At 39.4% G+C, this 25,152-nt stretch overlaps 2 protein-coding genes across 2 annotated transcripts in view; both read left to right on the top strand.

The window, feature by feature from the left end:
- LOC136828830 (WD repeat-containing protein 44) overlaps nt 1–25,152 on the top strand; it is a 200,460-nt gene that overhangs the window by 103,748 nt on the left and 71,560 nt on the right. The window lies entirely within an intron of this gene.
- On the top strand, nt 9,190–19,590 carry nito (RNA-binding protein spenito). The gene is made up of 2 exons (XM_067087091.1): nt 9,190–11,467; nt 19,506–19,590. Exon 1 carries the CDS (start codon nt 9,282–9,284, stop codon nt 11,430–11,432), a length of 2,151 nt encoding a protein of 716 aa, XP_066943192.1. The 5' UTR covers nt 9,190–9,281; the 3' UTR covers nt 11,433–11,467; nt 19,506–19,590.

Genomic DNA, 25,152 nt, shown 5'->3' with positions numbered 1-25,152 from the left:
ACCATTTTCATGGCCTTACCAGGACTCAAGCCAGGTCCGTGCAGACAACGAAAGCCATGATTGGCCCAGGTACTCACACTATGAGGCATTCCTGTTGGGATTACAAGTTAATTGAGCTCCGTGTTTTTTTTACTTTGTTTATGGGGTACCTGTTTCCCATTACCTGCCTAGTGCACCAGGTCATGACTTGGAGCTTGATTCTGCAGGTCTCAGCAAACCCTTCTGCTTAGAGTTCTTTTGAGACCCCATGGTCATTGTTTTTGTGGTTCCCAACTGTTGCTGTTTCAACATGTTTTTCTTTTAAATTAAACCAGCCCTTGTGCTGGCCCGGGCTCCTGCTCTAGGGCAGCCCATAATCTCTGGAAACTCCTGACTCCTGTCACGTCAAACACTCTGTCTTGATCTGTCCTTGTGGTCCTGGGAGAGGTGGTAAGGACTTGTGTTTTGAAAATTGAGAGACGTGCATGGTTTTCAACCTCTTTTCTTCCTCATTACCTCCATCCCCTCTTCCTCTTTCCCTTCACCTTATACGTTGACATCTCTGTCTCCGAACAGATGGATGCAAGGGGAGAAGACCTAGAAGACAACATTCTGATATATAAGTCCCATGTGTGTTGTCAGTTTAATTGTTGAATTATTGATCTTGTTTGCACCATGTTTAACTTATGTTGTGTTGCGTTCTTTATCTGTGTTGTTTGCTAACAAATGATTTGACCACTAGCTACTCTGTAATGTGAAGTTTATATTCCTGAGGCTAAAATTTACTTCCCTGTTGAGTTGATGAAAAGCTGAGGTCAGTTTTCGAAAATCCTTTGTCGTAAAATGCTGCAGACATATCTGTTGAGTTTGGTAGCTCATGCTGAGCAACTTGACATTCCGGGTTTAAGAATACTTCGTAACCGCCACATACCTTACTTTTCCATCACTTTTCATTGCTGATATGAATGAGGTGACCCATTCTGAGTATGTGACCCTTTTCCAGAGGTTTTATTCCACTAACATATTCATTTCCTTCTCAGCCAGTGGTTTAAGGGCAAAGGGCGCAGTCCTTGGTGCTAGAAACTATGGAATTGTATTAGGATTAATGTCAGAAAGTGAGGAAAACGTATTTACTTTCAGAGTACAAAAGCTTTCCTAAAATACTTCCTTAAAATCTATAAGACCATCATTAGTTGGGCTCATCATATTTCCATCTAGTATAAAACATGAAAATATGTTTTTGATGATAGGTAATCAGTTTTAACTCCTCTAGGATATACAGTGTTTTTGAATGGCATCACACAACAGTAATTGGCCAGTGTCATATAACTATTGCTTATGATTTACGGTAATCGTAGAGGATCCAACAACTTATGTCATGATTATTTTAATCTTTCGAATTCTTATCATGTGATTTCATTGCGTAATGATGTACATTTTGATATAATGATTTGATATAATTAATCCATCATCTGATATAATTGACACATTTGCAGCTATGTCAATGGTAAATATATTGTGATGAGCTTTACATGAGGTGTGAGAGCTGGCGTGATTCTTCTTAGACTCATATTCATGAGATTCGGTTGAAACGAAAAGTTTTGCTTACTTGCATCATGAAGCGGGTTATCAATTATCATTTTTTGTGTCACCACAATAAGTTAATCTTTAAAGTATGCATTATCTTATCGTAAGTATTACTGTCCTCTTAACTTTGCAGTTGAAGCTAAAATTACGTCAGTATTCACAATTACTAAATGTCCTTCTAAAACCAAAGTTATAATTTAGGTAATTAAGCTATGGTTTTTTCAAGCTTTGTGAGTTTAGCATAGATTTTTGTTTTTCATGCCCTTTATATATAATTTTTACGGAATTGGTTGATCATGGGTGTCAGAAACCTTGGTTGTTACGATGCCAGAAAAATTACAGTTAATCAATCAACCATGAATGTATGAACTCCAGTTTTCTGTTATCAAGCATTTCCTGTCTAATCATCTATCCAAAGTCTTGTTTTAAGAGCAGCTTACTGATGAGTCAGAGCCAGATCATAAGTCAGTAAATAGAGAACATTTTTGTAAAGTAAAATCTCGGTTAATTTACAGTCTGGTAACTGAAGACAAGAACCCAGAGCTTTGACGTCAAGGTGTCTTTATCACAGATGGGAAGACATGACAGGACCAGGTGGCGCAGTAGTGTGGCAGTGACATCAGTGCACCTTACGTGGTGCACTGTAGGCATTACTTAAGGTTCTTTGCAGCGTCCCTTAGGCCCCTAGCTGCAAACCATTTCATTCTTTTTTCTGTACCTCCGTTCATATTATCTTTCTTCCTTCTTACTTTCCACTCCCTCCTAACAATTGTTTCATAGTGCAACTGCGAGATCTTTGTTCTTTTGCACCTTTAAAACCTTTACTCTTAGTTCCCTTCCAGCGCTGATTGACCTCATAGGTCCTAGCGCTGGGCCTTTGGCCTAAATCTTATATTTTAATACAATTTCAATTCAGGACGAGGTGAGAAGCATGGTTTCATCGCTGACTGTTTCGTCTGTTTGGGAAAATGAAGAAGAAGAAGAGGGGAGGAGGACTGAGGCTTTCCATTCAATGTAAACATACTGCTTTTAAGGCTAAGCTTGATCTCCAGGGGCTTACACTAATTTCCCCCTCTGAACACTAAACGGAATGACCAAGAAATTAATACCCAGATAAAGAAGGCACCCAGTCACCCATTTAAAGGATTTAATTTGGCCCTAACTTACAGTCCTCGTCGCCTCTTTCAAAAGTTAAAATTGTTAGTCCCACATCCTTGGTTATGTTGTGAACAACCAGCAATTCAAGGGAATTAAACCAGTTTGTCTTACAATTATGTCACTAGTAATGGGTAGAGCGGCCTTATGTCTTACATTCGCACTCACTTTTACCCATTTCAAGTGCAATGTGCTTCTGAGGTAAACTAAAAAGCAAAGCATTAAACACTAATTTTACATAAGAAATGCCTATTTTGCAAATTCAAACAAACATTTTTCCTTAGTTTGCCATTTGGCTTATCGTCAAAAAAAAGTAAACTGGGTACGTAGGCTGAAACAATGAATTCTGGTACTGCACTATGAACAATGAAGAAAAAAGATACTTTCTTTAATCAAAAGTGGTCTAGGTAAGCAGAGTCTTTTTCTGCTTTCATAATAACAACAAATGAAAGACCACTTCCTGGTAACATGAAGGCAAAACAAACTTCACCACCTACCTGGGAACCTGGCAAATTAAAACAAGTCCATCCTGGGCAAGTGGGTGAGCTACACAGCCTTTCAACAACTCTTAACCCACGAAGGAAAGAAAACCATAACCTTTTTCAACAACTCTTGACCCACGAGTGAAAGAAAGCCATAACCTTTTTCAACAACTCTTGGCCCACGAGGGAAGAAAATTATGACCTTTTTCAACAACTCTTGACCCACGAGGGAAAGAAAACTACAACTTTCTTCAACAACTCTTGACTCACGAGGGAAAGAAAACTAACCTCTTTCAAGAAAACTAACCTCTTTCTTGCCCTAAGAGGGAAAGAAAACCATAACTTTCTGAACAACACTTGGCCCACGAGGGAAAGAAAGCTACAACCATCTTGAACAACGCTTGACCCACGAGGGAAAAAAACCATAATTCCTGAACAACTCATGGCCCACGAGGGAAAGAAAACTATAACCTTCTTGAACAACTCTTGACCCACGAGGGAAAGAAAACTATAACATTCTTGAACAACTCAGCCCACGAGGGAAGGAAAACTATAACCTTCTTGAACATCTCTTGACTCACGAGGGAAAGAAAGCTATAACCTTCTTGAACAACTCTTGGCACATGAAGAAAAGAAAACTAATACCTTCTTGAACAACTCTTAACCCACGAGGGAAAGAAAACTATATCCTTCCTGAACAACTCATGACCCATGAGGGAAAGAAAGCTATAACCTTCATGAACAACTCTTGACCCACGAGAGAAGAAAACTATAACCTTCTTGAACAACTCTTGACCAACGAGGGAAAGAAAACTATAAACTTCTTGAACAAATCTTCGCACACGAAGGAAAGAAAACACTAACCTTCTTGAACAACTCTTGACCCAAGAGGAAAAGAAAACTATAACCTTCTCGAACAACTCTTGACCCACGATGGAAAGAAAACTATAAACTTCTTGAACAACTCTTGACCCACGATGGAAAGAAAACTATAAACTTCTTGAACAACTCTTGACCCACGATGGAAAGAAAACTATAAACTTCTTGAACAACTCTTGACCCACGATGGAAAGAAAACTATAACCTTCTCGAACAACTCTTGACCCACGATGGAAAGAAAACTATAAACTTCTTGAACAACTCTTGACCCACGATGGAAAGAAAACTATAACCTTTTCAAACAACTCTTGGCCCACGATGGAAAGGACACTATAACCTTCTCGAACAACTCTTGACCCACGAGGGAAAGACAACTATAACCTGCTTGAACAACTCTTGACCCACGAGGGAACAACAACTATATTCTAGAACAACTCTTGGCCCACGAGGGAAAGAAAACTATAACCTTCATGAACAACTCTTGGCTCAATAGGGAAAGAATACTATAACCTTTTTGAACAACTCTTGACCCATGAGGGAAAGAAAACGATAACCTTCATGAACAACTCTTGACCCATGAGGGAAAGAAAACGATAACCTTCATAAACAACTCTTGACCCATGAGGGAAAGAAAACTATACATAATTCTTGAACAACTCTTGAGCCACGAGGGAAAGGAAAAACTATAATCTTCTTGAGCAACTCTTGCCCCACGAGGGAATAGTAGGGAAAGAAAACTATAACCTTCTTGAACAACTCTTGGCCCACGAGGGAAAGAAAACTACAACCTTCTTGAAGAACTCTTGCCCACGAGGGAAAGAAAACTACAACCTTCTTGAACAACTCTTGGTCACGAGGGAATAGTAGGGAAAGAAGACTATAGCCTTCTTGAACAACTCTTGACCCATGAGGGAAAAAAACTATAACCTTCTTGGTCAACTCTTCACCCACAACGGAAAGAAAACGATAACCTTCTTGAACAACTCTTGACCCACGAGGGAAAGAACACTATAAACTTCTTGAACAACTCTTGACCCACGAGGGAAAGAAATCTATAACCTTCTTGAGCAACTCTTGACCCACGAGGGAACGACAACTATAACCTACTTGAAAAACTCTTGACCCATGAGGGAAAAAGAACTATAACCTTCTTGAACAATTCTTGACCCACGAGGGAAAAAACTATAACCTTCATGAACAACTCTTAACCCAAGAGGGAAAAAAAAGCGTCTTGAACAACTCTTGACCCACAAGGGAAAGAAAACACTAACCTTCTTGAACAACTCTTGACCCACGAGGGAAAGACAACTATAACCCTCTCGAACAACTCTTGACCCACGAGGGAACGACAACTATAATCTTCTTGAACAACTCTTGACCCACAAGGGAAAGACAACTATAACCTTCATAAACAGCTCTTGACCCACGAGGGAAATACAACTATAACCTTCTTGAACAACTCTTGACCCACTAGGGAACGACAACTATACCCTTCTTGAACAACTCTTGACCCACGAGGGAAAAACAACTATGAACGACAATTATAACCTTCTTGAACAACTCTTGACCCATTAGGGAACGACAACTATAACCTTCTTGAACAACTCTTGACCCACGAGGGAAAGACAACTATAACCTTCTTGATCAACTCTTGACCCATGAAGGAACGACAACTATAGCCTTCTTGAAGAACTCTTGACCCACGAGGGAAAGACAACTATAATGTTCTTTATCAACTCTTGATCCACGAGGGAAAGAAAACTATAACCTTCTTGAACAACTCTTGACCCATGAGGGGATGAAAACTATAACTTTCTTGAACAACTCTTGGCCCAAGAGGGAAAGAAAACTATAATGTTCTTGAACAACTCTTGACCCACGAGGGGAAGAAAACTAAAACATTCTTGAACAACTCTTGACCCACGAGGGAAAGAAAACTGTAACCTTCTTGAACAACTCTTGACCCATGAGGGAACGACAACTATAACCTTCTTAAACAACTCTTGACCCACAAGGGAAAAACAACTATAACCTTCTTCAACAACTATTGACCCACGAGGGAAGAAAACTATAACCTTCATGAAGAACTCTTAACCTAAGAAGGAAAGAAAACTATAACCTTCTTGAACAACTCTTGACCCACGAGGGAAAGAAAACTATAACCTTCTTGAACAACTCTTGACCCACGAGGATAAGAAAACAATAATCTTCTTGAACGACTCTTGACCCACGAGGGAAAGAAAACTATAATCTCCTTGATCAACTCCTGACCCACGAAGGAAAGAAAACTACAACCTTCTTGAACAATTCTTGGTCCACGAGGGAATAGCAGGGAAAGAAAACTATAACCTTCTTGAACAACTCTTGGTCCACGAGGGAAAGAAAACCACAACATTGAACAACTCTTGGCCCACGATGGAAAGAAAACTACAGCCTTCTTGAACAACTCTTGGCCCACCGGGGAATAGTAGGGAAAGAAAACTATAACCTTCTTGAACAAGTCTTGACCCACGAGGGAAAGAAAACTATAACTTTCTTGAACAACTCTTGGCCCACAAGGGAAAGAAAACGATAACCTTCTTGAACATCTCTTGACCCACGAAGGAAAGAAAACTATAACCTTCTTGAACAACTCTTGACCCACGAGGGAAAGAAAACTATAACTTTCTTGAACAACTCTTGGCCCACAAGGGAAAGAAAACGATAACCTTCTTGAACATCTCTTGACCCATGAAGGAAAGAAAACTATAACCTTCTTGAACAACTCTTGACCCACGAGGGAAAGAAAACTATAACTTTCTTGAACAACTCTTGGCCCACAAGGGAAAGAAAACGATAACCTTCTTGAACAACTCTTGACCCACGAGGGAAAAATAACCTTTCTTGAACATCTCTTGACCCACTAGGAAAGAAAACTATAACTTTCTTGAACAACTCTTGGCCCACGAGGGAAAAAAACTATAACTTTCTTGAACAACTCTTGGCCCATGATGGAAAGAAAACGACAACCTTCTTGAACAACTCTTGACCCACGGGGAATAGTAGGGAAAGAAAACTATAACCTTCTTGAACAACTCTTGACCCACGAGGAAAGAAAACTATAACTTTCTTGAACAACTCTTGGCCCACAAGGGAAAGAAAACGATAACCTTCTTGAACATCTCTTGACCCACTAGGGAAAGAAAACTATAAACTTCTTGAACAACTCTTGACCCACAGGGGAAAGAAAACTAACCTCGTTCAACAACTGTTGCCCCAAGAGTGAAAGAAAACCATAACTTCCTAAACAACACTTGGCCCCACGAGGGAAAAAAAACTCCAACCTTCTTGAACAACTCTTGACCCACGAGGGAAAGAAAACTAACCTATTTCAACAACTCTTGCCACAGGAAGGAAAGAAAACCATAACCTCCTGAAGAGCTCTTAACCCATGAGGGAAAGAGAACTAAACCTTCTTGAAACTCTTGACTCCACTTCACAGTTGCAGGCACTGTACACTGCTAGAGCGAAGTTCAGAGCTTTGCAATTCACGAAATGCATATAGATGATTGCTTCAAATTCACACAAATCTTTCTGGTGTTTTTATGTTCGGTATATTATCCCCTTCATTCATTATTATTATTATTATTATTATTATTATTATTATTATTATTATTATTATTATTCAGCGGATGAACCCTATTCATATGGAACAAGTCCACAGGGGTTCATTATAATGTAAGACACGCCAGTTTCAGTAGTTATTCAACTCTCTTTCAAGGATACGATTTTTATTTTGCCAACTACTCTAATTTTGAATGTTTTTCCTTTCCGACACCTTTAGGCATTTTTATAGGAATATAATTTAAAACTGTTCTTTTCACGCAATCGAATCACACCATTTTATCCTTAAAACCTCAAGCCCTTGGGCAACACCCCCCGCCTCCAAAATTAATAATGTTACCACGTTACTTAATTGTTGTTACTGGATATTTACGTGATATTGCTTTACTAATGTTTTGCGTTGCAAATTATCGTGCTACAACTTTCTAACTTTTTCTGTGACTGAGGTAGAGATTGCCATGCCTATAGCTTGCAATCACTTATTTTAGCTAGTTGTTTGCAGATTACATGTTTATCATCGTCTTCTTCAGTTCTGCATAAGTCACATATCTTGTATTTTCTCCTATCCGCTATAAGTCAACAAAACGGTGTACACGAAACGTTGGTTGTTTACACATTCTTTTGAGGATACTTTTCAATGATGTTACTCCGGGTATCATGTTAGCAAATAATGTTAACCCCGCAAATGTTTCACATAATTATGTGCTGTGTCACTTCTAGTGCGCTCTTCTACTTTTACGCCTCCGTTCTTTCTGGTTTCCCTAAACATCTACCGTACTCTTTTTTTTTTATTTCTCTTCTTAGCACTCATTTAGTTGAATACTAGTAAGACAATATCTCTTATTTCTTCCATTTTGAAAGTGCTGACGTTTGTGGTGATTATTACGTAACAAATATTTAAGATCTTCCATTTCACATCTTGTCCAGGCATCCCCATATTTATATATAAGTCCTTTTAAGTAAATTCGTGGATTTTATGATAAGTGTTTAGGGGACTTTAGTTTGCTATTGAACAAAAATAGCAAATAATATTCAATCTTTTTCTGGTCATAATGCCGTACCTTAATCTCGACTAAAAGGCATCTGTATTCGGTGTTTAGCATTTATAGCGATGTTTGTGTTCTTGTAACTGTGATATTCATCCACCGGTACAAACTAGTTCTCAATCCATCAAAAGCAGACAAGTGTTTAGGAGTTGGGTTTGATATCTGATATAATATTTTGCATTCATGTAATAATGTATTTAACTCCTTTACTATTTAGTGGTCGCATCTTGTACGATATGTATCTTGAAAAGAATGGGTGGATTGGCGGAAGAAGATATAAACACTGTTACCAAATCAGAAATTGAACAATAGTAGCTTGATAAAACTTTCAAATTTCATTCGGGTGTGTACTGAATGATGCACTTAATTATTTTTGACGTATTAAATAGTAGTTTACTAATCCATTGGAGGTATTCATGAAAACACTTTTTTGAGAAATATGTTTGACAGCATAGTGTAATTCTGGTAACAATGTCAATGCGTGGCTTGTTTATGTCGATGACCGTTCTGTAGGTGTGTCGACGGGCGATTAACGAAATTGTAGATCATCATGAAACGTGGAGCGGACAGAGATTTGTCTCCGTCAAGTAAACGATCACGGTCGAGTTTAGGACGTTATGATGATAGTAGTGAAGACGAAGGGCGTAGAAGTAGCCGCGGTGGAAGTCCTGGCCGACGGTATCCACCCCCGGAACCTCTCCATCGCTCCGATCACCGGGATGATTTTGGCCGGCCTCCTCGGGGTCCCCCGCCCCCTGGATATAAGGTACTGTGTGTGTCAAATCTTCATGCTAAAGCCAGTGACGAAATGGTGAGGGAAGCCCTCTACCGTGAATTCAAGAGATTTGGTGACGTGAGTGTCAAAGTAACCTTGGGGGCTGACGAGAGGTTGGCCTACGTTTATTTTAGGAGCGGAGAGGAGGCCAGGGAAGCCAAGCACAGCAAACCCCGCATCCTGTTCTATGACCGTCCCGTAGTGGTTGAACCCGTTTATGAAGCGAGCAGTAGAGATTATGGACCTCCCAGGGGCAGGTCACGAACGCCCCCCGACTATGACCGTGGGTACAGGCCTAGGACTCCACCTGGTCAGGAACTTGACGATAGGTATGAACCCAGATTTGACAGGCGTCGGCCTCCTCCTCCCCCCCATAGTGACTATTATGCTGAAGGACCTCCGATAAGACAGGATGATTATGGTTATCGACAACCTCGGGGAAGAGGAGGGCCGCACGGACATTACGGTCCACCGATACGTGGATTCAAGCACAACTTTGGTGGTCGAGGTGGTGGTGGTGGGGGTGGAGGTGGGATGGTCGAGAGTAAGAGGGATAAGTTTCCAAACTATTTGCATCACGTACCCCCAGAGGAGGATCCTCTCGCAACACGCACATTGTTTGCTGGAAATTTAGAGATTAATATAAGTGAGGATGAATTGAGGCGCATATTTGGACGGTATGGTGTTGTTGATGATATTGATATCAAGCGTCCTCCACCTGGGACAGGAAATGCATATGCTTTTGTAAGATACCAAAATCTGGACATGGCTCATCGTGCCAAGATTGAGCTTTCAGGGCAGTATATTGGTAAATTCCAGTGCAAGATTGGATATGGCAAAGTGTTGCCAACAACTCGGGTTTGGGTGGGTGGCCTGGGACCTTGGACGTCAGTCACTCAGCTGACACAGGAATTTGATCGATTTGGAGCCATTAAGAAAATTGAATATGTAAAAGGAGAAAGTCATGCTTACATTCTGTATGAAAGTTTAGATGCTGCTCAAGCAGCTGTTAAAGAGATGCGAGGCGTCCCTTTGGGAGGGCCAGATAAAAGACTTAGAACAGATTTTGCAGAAGTGAATCCTCCTGGTCCTTTCCCATCTGGCTACAAAAAGGAATTTGAAGGCGAGTATGAGGATTGGGGTAGCCGCAGTGGAACCGGTGGTGGTTATGAAGACTATGGAGGTAGTAGTGATTATGGTTCAAGTTACGGGCGAGGAAGAGGCAGAGGGCGTGGATGGCATGAAAGGGGTCGTGGTCATAGGGGGAACTACCATGGTGATTATCAGAGAGACTATAGAGACTATGAAGGAACCCCTGAAGGTGGTGACCCAGCACGGAGTCCAGATCCAAATGATTCCAACAATACTTCTGGGCTGAACAGAGCTCGCACTTTAGCAGATGTTGCTCGAGAAACCAGTACAGCATGGCATGGTTCTCTCATTCTGAAGAATTCATCTTTTGGTACCAAGATGCATCTTATTGAGGGTGATGGCGAAGTTGCTGATATGATGCAAGATGAAGATGCAAGACCTCTTCTCCGCATTACACAACGTCTTCGTTTAGATCAGTCTCGTTTAGACGATGTCAGTCGACGTATTAGTGCACCATCCACAGCCACTATCATGTTGTCCTTACCCAGTACTACTGCCCCACAGGCTCCAGAAGAGGCGTCGGTTCAGACACGACCACTTCGAAATCTGGTGGCGTATCTTAAGCAGAAGGAGGCAGCAGGTGTGATCACCCTCAACACAAGTAACAGTAGCAGCAGCAACAACAAAGAGGCATCAATGCAGGGTGTATTGTATGCTTTTCCTCCATGTGCATTCTCTTTGGACCTTCTCCATCGTGTATCCCCTGGTCTTACAGAAGAAACTACTAGAGACGATCATTTGGTTATTGTCATAGTCAAAGGAACAGCAACTTGAATATGCACCTAAAGTTTCCCCTTAAGATTTAATAGGTATGAATTAACAAAATGATATTGGTTTTGGATGTGTTGAATTACAAGATGGAAAATGAGTTGTTAATGTTTATGTCAGCTTAGGTATTTTCTTATGACTTATGAATTTTATGTTTAAAGGAATATACAGTATGTATTCCAAGTTATTGTTCGAATCAGCAGTTTGTGTAAATTCAGCAAGTATGGATAATTATGAGTTGTGATTTTTTTTTTTTTTTGAAAAATGCCATCAATTGGTATTATAGAGGTTTTATGAAGTGTTATCATCATATAGTTTTGATAAATGTCAATTATTTGCCTATGAAGTGTCACGTGTAGCTTAATTACCAAAGGTCATGGTCTCAGAATGTGCTTCAGTGTTTGATTGTGCATGTGAAATTCGTTTTTGCTTTGTGGTGAATGATAGTCAAGTGATTGATTTACACTTCAGTATTTTTCATGGATAAGCTTAAGTAATTTCATTTCTTTGAGTGAAGTGGTTTTGTGAAGTGATTTAAGTCTTAAAGGTTAGGTTTTGGTGATGGCTCAATCATGCCTCAAATAAATGTGTGTCTTATTGGATTGTGCATTAATCATTTTAAAGGTGTTTTTTGTACAGTGCCATATCCAGTGCTATTTATCTTTGATGGTTTAAAGTGTGGTAGGAAGTGTTCCCTTATTTAAAGTTTTGAATATCTTTAAATAGTGATTTTTTGCTCCAAGTGTTTGTGAGTGTTATGAAAGAAGCATTGCAGCAAAATTTTTGTGAAGTGAATTTATACAAGTGCAATATATCATGGAAAGAGAGAATATATAAAATATTTTATTCTAGTCAGTGGGTGGGGGGGTGGATACTGCCTGGAGTATATTTTTTATAGTGTAGTATAAGTGAAGAAAGTTAAGTTTCAGTGGTCAAGTGCTTTTTAATTTTAGTTTATTCCATAATTTCAGGTTGAACTAATATTATCCCCTTTGAAATAAGTTACCGGTACTAGAAAAGTTTTAGTGTTTTTCATCTCCCTTCAGTAACTAGCTTTTGTTTTCAGATTGTCCTCTTCGTGATTTTCGTCATGAGATTTCTTATTATGCATGTGTCTATACAACTGCACAGTTATTCAATACATTGTACACACTAAATATATTTTGCCGTAGATGTAACCCATGTCATAGCCGGGTACACAGTTAAAGTAGGGTTCAACACCGCAGCCATTTCTGTCATATACCCCTATACAATCTCTATCTTGCACTTTCTTTTTCTATCACACAGTTGCTTTAAAGGCATTTTTTTTATATATATTTTCTCATTTACAGTATTGAAATATTTTACCTTTGGAGGTGCAGCAGGGTATGAGTTTTAACAAATTTCTTAATCACATTCAGCATAATGATTCTCTCTCTCTCTCACACACACACACACACACACACACACACACACACACACACACACACATGCAGTTGTTATTCCTATGAAATTTGATGGCTGACAAAAATCAGAGTTTCACATTGAAGTTAACATATTGTTTACAAGCATTTGGTAATCTTGCTCAAAAGTTACCAAATTACATTTTACATTACTTTTTACCTAAGGGTTGGCCTCTTGAAAAGTGAAGCATTGACGTGATGTACATGATTTTGGTTAAATGGGGTCTTTTTAAGGATTAATATAACAGCAGTTATAGCTCATTGTGTTGCATGAATTTTTATTTGTAGTTTTTGAGGACTGATTTATCTCTTGTCATAGTTACTGCATACAGGATGAGTATCATTGTAATATTTTGCTAATGAGGATTGATTTACATTTTTATTGAAAATTTATCAGGCCCACACCTAAATAACTGTTCATGTCAATTAAGGTTCAGTTGGTATTATTATGAGGGTTTATTTAGGAATGTGAATAATTACCTCCATTTTTTTTCTGAAAGACTCTTAAATGTATTACTGTAAAGGTTTCAATCCCAGTGCTTAAAGGACAGTATAGATAGACCTACAAGGGAAGCCTTGGATGCATGTTCAACCATGGCTCATAATTACACATCACAAAAGTGGGAATTTGTTCCGCTTTGAAACTAATGGAAATGACATTTTGGGTAGTTTGGTTGAAATTTTAAATCATTCCTGGTACAGCAGATAGAATAACCTATCTGCAAATGTAGACTCATGTATAGGCTGTGCCTCATCTATGTATTAGCTGACTAAAATTGTCAGGCATTTTTTTGTCTTCTGTACTTAGTTAGAACAGCTCATAATTGATCAGTTCCATATCAGGCACAACTACATGATTGCATTATAACCATGGCTTGTAAGGAATTGCAAACATCATTTACTCAAATGGATTACTTTTCAATGTATATTGAGATAAAGAAGGAAGGCCAGTAGGGCATAATTTTAAAATGGACTTGGTTCACATAGTAATGGCATCTTTAGTACTCAACTGCTAAGCAAGTTATTTACTAAATTTCTGGGCACACAATTTTTAAACTTCCGTTTAAGCATACATTTTCCAAACTGCTTTGTCGTGAGTAGTATTTACTCTGACTATAATTATCTCAAAAGTTCTCATTTGATCTGCCTTACCTATGCCCCACTAACCCATCAGTGGGAAACTGGTTTTAGATTGGGATAGTAAGCAGCAAAAAAAGACATACAGACAGCAAAGGCCAAAAACTCAATTTAAGCTGTCAAATGTTTTTTGGAAACTCAAAAGAATCAAAATTTTACCAATTTCCCTGAAAAGAAAACAAAATTTGATCAATTTTTTATCTTGGTTTGGCACTGGTTGCCATAATCAAAAGTAGGGATGACCCCACCCTCTTATTAAAAGACTGAACTGTGCATATACAGAAACCATCACACACAAACCTAAACATGGTTGCTTTGGCTTGGATATGGACGTGACACCCTCCCTTCCCTAGATTCCTACAAATGTATCTTTAGGCATGCCTTAAATTAGTTGTCTGTCATACATATTTATGTAGGAGTATTCCTCAGTGCAAGATGGAAATGGTCATTGAAGCTTGGTGACATTTATTAATTGATGGTAAGCCAGCATTTTTCTTTACCCATTTTTAGGTGGTTTCATATGTATGCTCCCTGCCTGGCTTGGGGTCAAAGGTATATTCTTTCTGGGAGCAATGTGCTAGCTGGTCTCCTTTGCATTGAGAGAAGTTCGGCAAGTAGCAGAGGAAGGCCTAAAGGTGCTTGCCAGTGTCTTCAAAGGAAAATTACTCCACCTTTGACACCACTGAATCATCTTTGCTCCTCCCTCCTATACTGCCCTTCTCTTTTCCTCCACCTTGTACTTGTTCTCTTTGTCAATATGAGGGGATAATGTGCATGGAGATATTAAAGTAGCATAAACTCTCCAGGTGAGACCATGGGGAAGAGGGGGAAGCTCCCCTTGGCCAGGTCAGGGCATGGCATCCAAGGTTAGGTTAGGTTAGGTCAAGACAATCCTGTTTAAGTAATTTTCCCTCAGAAATTCCAACTACAGAAATGCATACTTGGCCTACAGTAGCTCTGACTCCTCTCTCTGCATTTGCTCTGTACTTTCAGAAGCTATGGTTATGCCTTAGTATTCTGAGCAACCTGTTTTGTTGTATTTCAGGATGACCTAGCTTTGGTGATGGGGCCTTGTGTTCCTGTTACTGCTTCTGCTGCTTTCACTAAGGAGCCCAAGGCCTTTGAGCCTCTTGTAACAGCTTCAGTGGCACCTCCACCAATGATTGCTTCAGTAGCAGCTGTAGTGGTTCCGTGAGCTCACCACCTCCAGAGGTACTTCTGTTCTTGAATGCATCACAGGATGGCTGAAGCGAACCCTTGGAGTATATCTTCATTTCAAACTTGTGGTTAGAGAATGACCCTCATATGCTCATCAACATCTTGGGAACATGTGCAGCATGGCTAGTTGCAACATTCTGACGTGGTATGGTGGTCACGCTGTAGTGTTGATAAGTGACAATTATGTGATGTACTTTGGTGCATTGGTGATACAGATGAACGAGTTGTGGGTTTGCGATGCTGTTGGTCTGTTGGTTATCAATATTCTAGCCAGAAGGAAAGTTTTAGCTAAGCAGCTCAACTGCTAGTGCCAGGGTCAGGGAACAGATTGTTCTCTACTCTCTCATGAGACAGAAAGGCTTTGGAACTTCAAAAGTTTAAGCAAAGATGCAATACATTACTATCCTGATACCATTCTCCTTGCATTTTAATACATTTTTATCTGTATTAATTTATTTTTTCTTTTTTCTTTTTTAATAAGCGAGATTCTTCTTTCTGTATTTCCCTTCACCACCTCCAACTTCTTCCTAATGAACACCATACTCTTTGGAAGCTTGAATTTCAAGTCAGTGGTCTCTTTGGACTTGTTCCATGTGAATTGGATTCATATTTTTTCTGAATAATAATCTGTCTATCTATAATAATAATTTCCAAGTGGATCTTTCTTGTCCTCCCTGGGGTGACAGTAGGGAATCTGGGAATTCTGAAGGCTTCTGTGGCTTCTGAAAGCTTCAAGACAATCTCCAGGCTCTATAGCCTTTGGATTTCTAGCACAATACTAAACTTAAGAGAGTTTTATGGAGAAGAAATCGGAGACGAAAGGCTTTAAAGATTTCTTTGGGGGAAACCAACATTCTTGGAAATGAATTCTGGAGCCTTCTGAAGCCTTAGTATTTTTTTGTGGAGAAGGAATAGGATTTGGTTCTTCCTGGTGATGAAAGGCTTCAAATATTTCGGGGGAAGTGGATGTGGCAGGAGCTGAAGACAGCTTCAGAGGATCCTAGAATTTTAAGAATTTAGGAAGACGTTATAATCCAATGGGCGTTTCTCCAGGAATGCTTCAGGAGCTGAAGACTGCTTCAAAGGATCCTGGAGTGGTGAAGATGTCTTCAAGAATATGTTTTTATCCACCTAATTTACGACTTTATTTTCAGTGCCAGTGATTAGAACCTTTGCAAATACACTGTATGGCAGCAAATGAAGGTACTGAGGAGAGAGAGGAAAGCTTAGACTGTGATTGTGGAACACCCAAAGAGAAGTCCTTAAGACGAAGGACCCAGTTCATGACCCGCAGCTGCATTTAAACAGAGTCCTTCAACTGCCCTCCTGGCCTGCGCAGCATAGCACGCACCTCTTGCTAGTAATAATAATATAATAATCCCTTTCATTTGGCGAGTTAGGTGAGAACTCAGAACTCATTGGTTTCTGAGAAAGATTTGAAGAATTTTTTGGTTTTTCCCAGAGAGGTTTTGTCGGAGGACATCCAGATTTGGAGTTACAGTACAGTATTCAGTTTATGTAGTCAGGGGCTTTGGCACATGCCAAGCCTTTCAGTGAAACTTCATAGTTTAACAGGTAATGAGGGCAGGTGTCTGGCGACATCAGTCAGCCTTCACCATTTTACATCAAAGTTTGCCCACAGGTTTTGAGCATCTTTGTAGGATGTGTTCCTCTGACAAAAATCATTTCACCCACTAAACGTACTTGGAGGGCAGCTGGATGTGGAATGGGTGAGCAGTTGGTTTCTCTCTTGGTTTTCTTTTACTGTCCCTCCTCTGCAAGGTAGTAGGTAGGCTGAATACATGCTGGGTGAGCCTTGATGCAGGTATACTTTGGTTTTCCTTTTAATCAGGGGGATTTGTGCAAGCGGTAAGTCATCATCTGAACCAGCCATTTATAATTGAACCAGATGTTAAAAGATTTCCCAACTTGTGCTCCCCTGTCTCATCTGGCAGCACTTTGTTCTCAGAAGTTTTTCTAGAGCAATAATAAAATAAAATTTCCAATGCCAGATTAAATAGATAACAGGAGTCATTGGTCACCAGTTCATATCCATGATGAGGGATTTGGCATTCCTTCTATCTCAGTCCCATATCCCTATGCCAGATTCTATAGGAGGCTTAAGTCACCAGTTCCCTGTTCATTTTCATGACTGGGAACAAAGCATTTCCAGCTGGAGATGCAACTTCCCAGTTATATTCAAGTCTTTAGGTGTAGGCTTACAAAGTATGAAATTGCTTTTAAATTCCTTCGTCGATTAGCTGTTGGAAGTAAGGGATTTGGCTAATACCATTCTCCTTTTAGACAGGCATTGACCTTTACATTACCTAAAACAGGCATGCTGGAGTATGTTAATGTGGTAGAGACCACATTAAAGAACGATTTTAAAGGGAGGGAATAATTCGTAATCATTTGCTGTTGTGAAGAATACGAGTAATTCATGTAGATTTGTCCTCTTTGAGAGGAAATAATTCTTAGATAAAACCATGTACATTTTGTGAGCTTTATCTGATTTCATTACTAACTCTTTAATTCTTAAGGAATTGCACTTTACAGTATTTTCATTGCTATGCTGTTCAAGAGGCTGACATCATACATGGTCTTATGGGCTTTGGGATTTTAATTACTATACCTGTTTCCATTACAGCTTTTCAGGTTTTGGGAAAAACGACGTGATACAGGTCGAACCTAAAAGTGCCACCATTAATACATGTAATACGTATACCCCGAGGGTTAATTAAGTGAAATCTTTAGAATTTCAGTTTTTGAAAATGTGATACATTATTAAATTAGCCAACTGAACATTGGCCCATACAGTAGTTACGTACATATTAAAAATGCAGTTGATGCTCTAAAGAAATTATTGAAGTCAGTGAAGTGTCGTTTGGGTGCTTCAGTGTTCAAGTGCTTTATTAGTATACTTCTAAATAGCTTAAAAGCTCATAAATATAAATTATTAGTTCCAGTGTTTTTCACCTCTGTCTCTTCAGTTTAATCAAATCTTGCTTTTCAGTGCTCTGCTATACGTTAGTGAATTGGTCATGGGCAAGTCAAATTTTTAAGTGCCAGGGAGAGCACACAGTTTACAGAGAAGGGGAAAGCTGCTTACATACAGTACGGTATAGGAAACTAAAGTATTATGCATGCTGAGTGTTTATCCCATGTCATCAAGTGCTGAAAATTTTGAATACTGTATAGTCATGCGGTGGGGCGTTGAAAAACATCCTATATAATTTCATGTTGATGACAAAGTCAGTGGGGTGGTACTTGTTACTGAAAGTAAAGGACGGTACATGAAACATGTCCGTACCAGTACTTTAGGGAGGATTGTGGGATTTTGTTTCCTTAAAAGGATTTGTCCTCTAGAGGATTCAAAAGGGGCTAGTGAAGTGCAGTGAAGTTCTTTTTCAATATACTGTACTTGGTGCTTCTTTCATATATCTTACCAAACTCAGTGTTTAATTTTGGTTAACAGTTCAGTTCGTGTTGAATACTTAAACTTCAAAAGAAATCAATGGCTTTACCATGAAAAATATTCACCACATTGAGTAAAAAATGGGTAATAAAGATCATCTGACACTGTGAGAAGCTATGTAGTGTTTTATAGTTCTTCCATTACATATTGTACAATGAAAATGTATTATAGGTTTGAGTGGAAGTTAACAGCTTTTTAAGTGGTTTTGTTTGGATTGTAATTTTAGTTTAAAAACTTTTTAAGGAACACAAAAGTGATTATCTCATTTTGTAAAAATCGTCTTAAAACAGAACCCAACGAGACACTTGTGTACTTTTAAGTACTTGTACAATGATTGCTCTACTTGTGTAGTTTATCTTTTAATTGTGTGACGTGTGTTGTGATGTGTTGCGATTGTAAATGCTGCGAGACAGTCAAAATTTTTAGTGTTAGTAGTGAAGTGTACTAGTGATGATAATCAGTGCCGTGACAAGGGGTAGGCAGTGATGGAGTGGTCATGCAGTCTCTAGGAATAGTGAGTAAAATCCTGTGGATACCTAACATGGTGCAGCTGTATCTGAATGCAGTGGGTTACAGTATTTAGAGTTTTGCATATTGTTAGTAACTATGATGGAGTCATATTTCTTAAAAACATAGGGTAATATCAGTTAGATAAATTTCTAATTCATTTGAACTTTTAATTAGCCAATACAGTATAGCTACAACTTATTAAATTGCTATCCTCAGATTATAAAATTAAGAATGCTTTATTACATAGTATTTTCATTATATTTATACTAATATTATGGATTATGTGCATTACTACAGGTAGCAGTACACTACTGAGATATACTTCGAGATATGGAATATCTGATGGTAACTCTGCAAGAACAAATATAAATAAGAATCTCTACCTTGTGTTTTCTTTATTGTTACCTTATATGTAGTAAATCTGTGCTTTGTTTTTACTTTTACATTTGCCCAACTTGTTTCATGTAAAATAATTCAGTTTCTGTTGAATATTGTAGCGGATGTTAAAATTCACTAGGTCTAATTGGAAATTGAATTACTTGATGTTTACCATAAGACAGTTTTGTATTGAATGTATTTAGAATTCAAAAGTGTAGTGGAATTTATTTCAGTATAAACTTGTTATTTACAATAGCTTATTGCGTCTGTCAATCTCCAGACCCTCCACAGAAGAAGTCTCTGTTCCACTTCTGTTTGATTATGAATTTAGGTCCCTGAGGATTCCAGGTGATGAAAACTGGTACATTTGTGTGCCTGGTGTTCTGTAACCTTGCCCCCCTGCCCAGTCTTGCCTACGAACATCCCTCATCTCTTATCTTAAAAAGTATTTGTTCCCAGTGATGTACAAACCATCACATTTTATACTGCTTAGGAGTAGCAGTCATGAAAGTACATGTGCTGATGCACTCTTCCCCCTTTCCTGCTTGTCATTAAAGGTATTGGTTATTTGTAAGACTTCCTTTGCCTTTTGATTTAGAATTTTTTATTTTCTGATATGGAGAAAAAACATGACCAATGCCACTGTGAAGTGCTGTATGTCCCTGTAACCATTCACCTTCAGAGATAATGTTTGCTCTTCTCAGTGGGAGAAGTTTGGTAGGAAGACTAGGAAGAACAAGAGGCCTTCACCAGCTGTATCCAGGGGTTATATACCTCAGGTAACCCTACAGAATTCTTTTCACTTCCTACTTATCTCCCTCTTCCAATCCTATCCCACTGCCTTTTGTGGGCACATCCCTCTCTCGAGGGAATAGTACTCAAGAGGTGTAGGATTCCTGCCTCTTGCTATTCTCAGACAAGACTGGTGCTGAGGCTGTCCTCCTCGCCTTGGTCTAGTTGGTAGAGGAGGAAGGATGAGGCCTTCACCAGATGACTGAGGTTTCAGATACTGGGAGGACATTGCCTCTTGAGTAAGGCAGTTATATCTGCTCCCATCTCTGCCTCTCATTCCTTCAGGAACACCTGTCCCTGCATCAGTGCACCCCACTCGCTCTTCGTGTGTTTGGTGTTTGCACAGTTGCTTGGGTTATCTCCTGTTTGTTCCTGTAAGGAGACATGCTAGGTTCAGCACGTGCAACCCATTCTCTGTGTATGTGTGAGGTATGTGAGCCATTCTTGTACAGGTAACAGGGTGGACTCTTCTCCCCTGCCGCCTCGGCTTGTACACAGGGGTGAGCCAGCACTGCCTGTTTCCCCTTAGACTCATTTGTAGGATATATGCTTGTGTTAATTGGATGACTGGCTAGTCATTTTGCCATGAGTTTAGGATCATGGTAAATTGGAAAAGTCAGATCTCAAGCCTATGCAGGTAACAGAATAGCAGCAAGAGCCTTCACATCAGGCTCATTAATGAGCAAGCTCAGAGAGAGATTACAGTATTGCAGCTTCTGGTCCAGCAGGAGCAACTATCTTGGCTTTTCAGGTTGTCATCAGCCATTTGTCGTCCTTAGAGATGCTTGTTCTGCAAGGGCAGCTCCACCTGCTTTCACATCAGTGGCAGCTGAAGCAATACTGGTAAGTTTCTTGTGACCTCACCTCTCAAATTGTGCCTTTTGAGTCCAGAGATCGGGTGGGGGGGTTTGCATGGTGAATAGAAAGCAGAAACCATTGAACGCTCCCTCTCCTGAAATCCATCTTTTCTGACACATCAAAGGCAGGTTAGGGTGTATGCCTGAAAGACATGTTTGTTCCAGGAGTGTGGGCATAGGTCACACCTCATCTGTATGTCAACAACTTGGAGAGTGGGCAGTGTGGCTAGTGTGGTACAGGCATTCATTGATCAGTTGATGGGTCACTTGGTAGTGCAGATGAGCAACAACACAACCAACCATAGTGGCATATGTCAAATAAGCAGTGTGGGACAGTCTCTCTTCCACTTGCAAGTTGTAAGTGTCAATGTATGAATGGTTTGTTTGCCTTGCTGTCATCAGGTTCAGGTTATGGTGACAGAATGGTCTTGGCATCCTTACGTAGCAGCAGGAAGGTTGTTTATTTTTCAATATATTTGATTATTTTCTGCAACCAAGTTTGTTTGGCTACTCTCTCTGCCTCTGATATTTAGTATTTTTTGGGGCATCATATGAAATGTAATAATTAAAAATGGACCTAGCATACAAATTTTCTCTCTCTCTCTCTCTCTCTCTCTCTCTCTCTCTCTCTCTCTCTCTCTCTCTCTCTCTCTCTCTCTCTCTCTCTCTCTCTCTCAGAGAACACCATGCAATAGTGGGACGATTAGATCCATCATAAATTATGGCACCCCAGTATGATCCCAACACCCATCTACATATGGTCAAATAGATACCTGGAAGGACATACAATTCGCAAAAAATGTTGATAATATAAACTTGTCCGATGCTCCATTCTGTGCTAGAATGAAGATGCAGTAACATCCAACGTAGGCCTGAGTGGTATAAAATTCTATATACATTATAAAATTGAAGGAGGGTTGGTTCCAAATCTACTGACACACCAGTTAAATCTGGTTTCCTTTGTCCTTCAGCTCTACCACAATCTAAGAACAGATGTTGGATACAATTGCAACCTACTCCATTGTAACTGAGGTGGCTAGCTCCTGCATCATTTACCTCAAGCTGTGGAGTTACCTACCTCACAAATCAGTCTATACATATTTTAAGCAAGTTAAAAAAGTTCCTGGCTTTCCTGCCAGGCAAGCCAAGATCCAATGGCACTGGTCAGTTAAGTGACCCCTATACAGGGTCTCATTCTAACTTGATCTGGCACTGCTCAATTTAGGCCTTTGGCCTAAATTCTATATTTCAGTGTACAATTTAGACCCAACATCATTACGTTCAGTAGTTGCAGTTATAATATTAGTATTTAAGTCGTGCACTCTATTGAGATTATTCCACATCTGTAATTTTTTTCAGCATCTTATGGGATACAAAAAAAATTAAATGCCAACCTTTATTCAGCCATATCTGCAGACAGCAGTAGCTACAGGCCAGTCTCTATTCTCCCTGTGCTCTCCAGAGTTGCTGAACAGCTTATTTTTAAACCATTATATAAGTATGTGGAATCTAAAGGATTGTTAGTTGATAGTCAATATGCATACAGGAAGCAGTTAGGCACCTGTAATGCTCTTTTAGACTTGACATGCCATTTGCAAGGGAACCTTGATGAGAGTTTGCAGCGCAGAGTAATTCAAATAGATTTTAGTGTTGCTTTTGATTTAGTAAATTACAAGGCACTTACTTAGAAGCTTCAGAATCATGGAGTGGGTGGATATGTTTTAGGATTACTTCAAGATTTCCTTACTACAGGTAGGCAGCAGCAAGTTGGTGTGGATGGGATCTTTAGTGAACAAAGACCTATTGTGGCAAGAGTTCCACAGGGCAGTGTTCTTGGTCCACTGTTATTTTTAGTGTATACAAGTGATACGGTTGTTGTCCTGGAAAACAGGATTGTTCAGTATGCCAATGATGCAACATTTGTGGTTGTAGTAAAGTCTCCACTTATGAGAAATGAATCTGCCCTCACCCTCAGTTGGGATATGGACCAGATCAGTGAATGGTGTAGTTGGTGGGATTCAAGCCTGAACTCCAGTAAAATAAAAACGCCATTGATAGTAGTTCTCGTACAGATTTCCCACCCTATCCTCCCCTTCAGTTTGATGGAACTTTGCTGAATGAGTCTGAAGCTTTAACTATTCTAGGTGTAACTTTTGACTCCAATCTGACTTTTGAGAAACATATAATGAAAATTTCACCAAATGCCACAGGAAAGTTAGGTATTGTTTGTAAAGCCTCATATATTTACAACTGATATAATCAGTGCAACCTGTTTTAGGTCATTTATACAGTACTTCCTTTACAGGAATACTGTTCTCCGGTGTGGATGTCTGCTGCTGCCAGAGATTTATCTCTTTTTAGATAGAGTGGGTCATGGTGTTAGGTTTCTGTTTCCTAATAGTAGCAGTTATGACTTGGACCATTGATGGATTGTCTCTTGTTTGTCACTTTTTCTTTAGTTGGTTTTCAACAGATCTTTCACATTCACAGTTGATCCCTGATCCCCTTTATCTGCGAGAGTAACCAGATTCACTGAACAGCAGCACCTATATGCAGTAAATGTGCCTTGCTGTTGAACTTCTAAGTTCCAGAGTTCCTTTATTCCTCACACCGTTGGACTGTGGAACAGCCTCCCAGAGGATGCCATGCAGTTGGAACTTTAGAAGTTCAAGCGAAAATTCAGTGCATTACTACTCTAATACTGTTCGTCTTGCATTTTAATATTTTTTTATCTACTGTATCTATTATTTTAATTTATTTTTTCTCATTTAATAAGTGGAATCTCTTCTTTCTGTATTTCCCTTTACTTCCTCTTGCTTCTTCCTAATGAACACCATATTCTTTTGAAGCTTGAATTTCAAGTTAATGGCCCCTTTGGGCTTGTTCCATATGAATAGGTTTCATCTACAGTATTGAATGATGATAATAATAATATAATAATAATAATAATAATAATAACCATTGAATATCAACCAGAATCTAAATCAACTAAAAAATGTCAAGATTATGAAACAAAACATAATCAATTTTTTGATGTCTGGCATGATCAATCACAAAGGAACTGGAGTAACAGCTTCAGAAGCCTGTCATGACCTATGGCCCCCAGATGAGGACAAATGTATATTTGGGTGGTGATCCCACCCACTACTACACTGCTCTCTCTTATCTTGTGAATTTGGATATTAACTTGATGTGAAATATGGCCTCCTGGAGGTTCCCTATCAGTGTTTATCTAAAAGATTTGACCCATAAGTCTTCAGATTTTTATTTTACTATTGTTGCTGCAATTCAGATTGTATCCATCCTTGTAATTTATATGATCAACTACAAAGATATCTCCCTGTAGGGGGTTAGTGCTGTAAGTGCACCTTATGCAGTGCACTGTAGACAACCAAAAGTTCTCTGCAGCGTCCCTTTGGCCCTTAGCTGCAACCCCTTTAATTTCTTTTATTGGACCTCTGTTCACGTTATCTTTCTTTCCACGTTCTCCTATCAATTGTTTCAGTAGTGCAACTGAGGTTTTCCTCCTGTTACACCTTTCAGACCATCTTTACCCTCAATTTCCTTTGCAATGCTGAATGACCTCATAGGTCCCAGCGGTTGGCCTTTGGTGTAATTCTATATTCCAACTATAGTACAAAGATCTTTGGAGTAAATGCTGACATGCATTGTGAAGTGTTGCATTCTACAGTACATATTTTTACTACTTCAGATTATACAGCCCTTAACCAGACTTACAAGACTCCAGTTTACATCATGACCACTTGTTAGCCTCATCAAATTTGTTGGGACTATTTACCTTCACCCTAAGGATTCCCACATGGGGGTTTGTGCCATCAGTGCACCTCATGCAGTACACTGTAGGCATTACTTGAGGTTCTATGCAGTGTGCCTCAGCCCCTAACTGCAACCCCTTT

The sequence above is a fragment of the Macrobrachium rosenbergii genome, chromosome 43, assembly GCF_040412425.1.
Source record: "Macrobrachium rosenbergii isolate ZJJX-2024 chromosome 43, ASM4041242v1, whole genome shotgun sequence".
Lineage (NCBI taxonomy): Eukaryota > Metazoa > Arthropoda > Malacostraca > Decapoda > Palaemonidae > Macrobrachium > Macrobrachium rosenbergii.
This window is presented reverse-complemented; position numbering and strand designations above follow the sequence as displayed.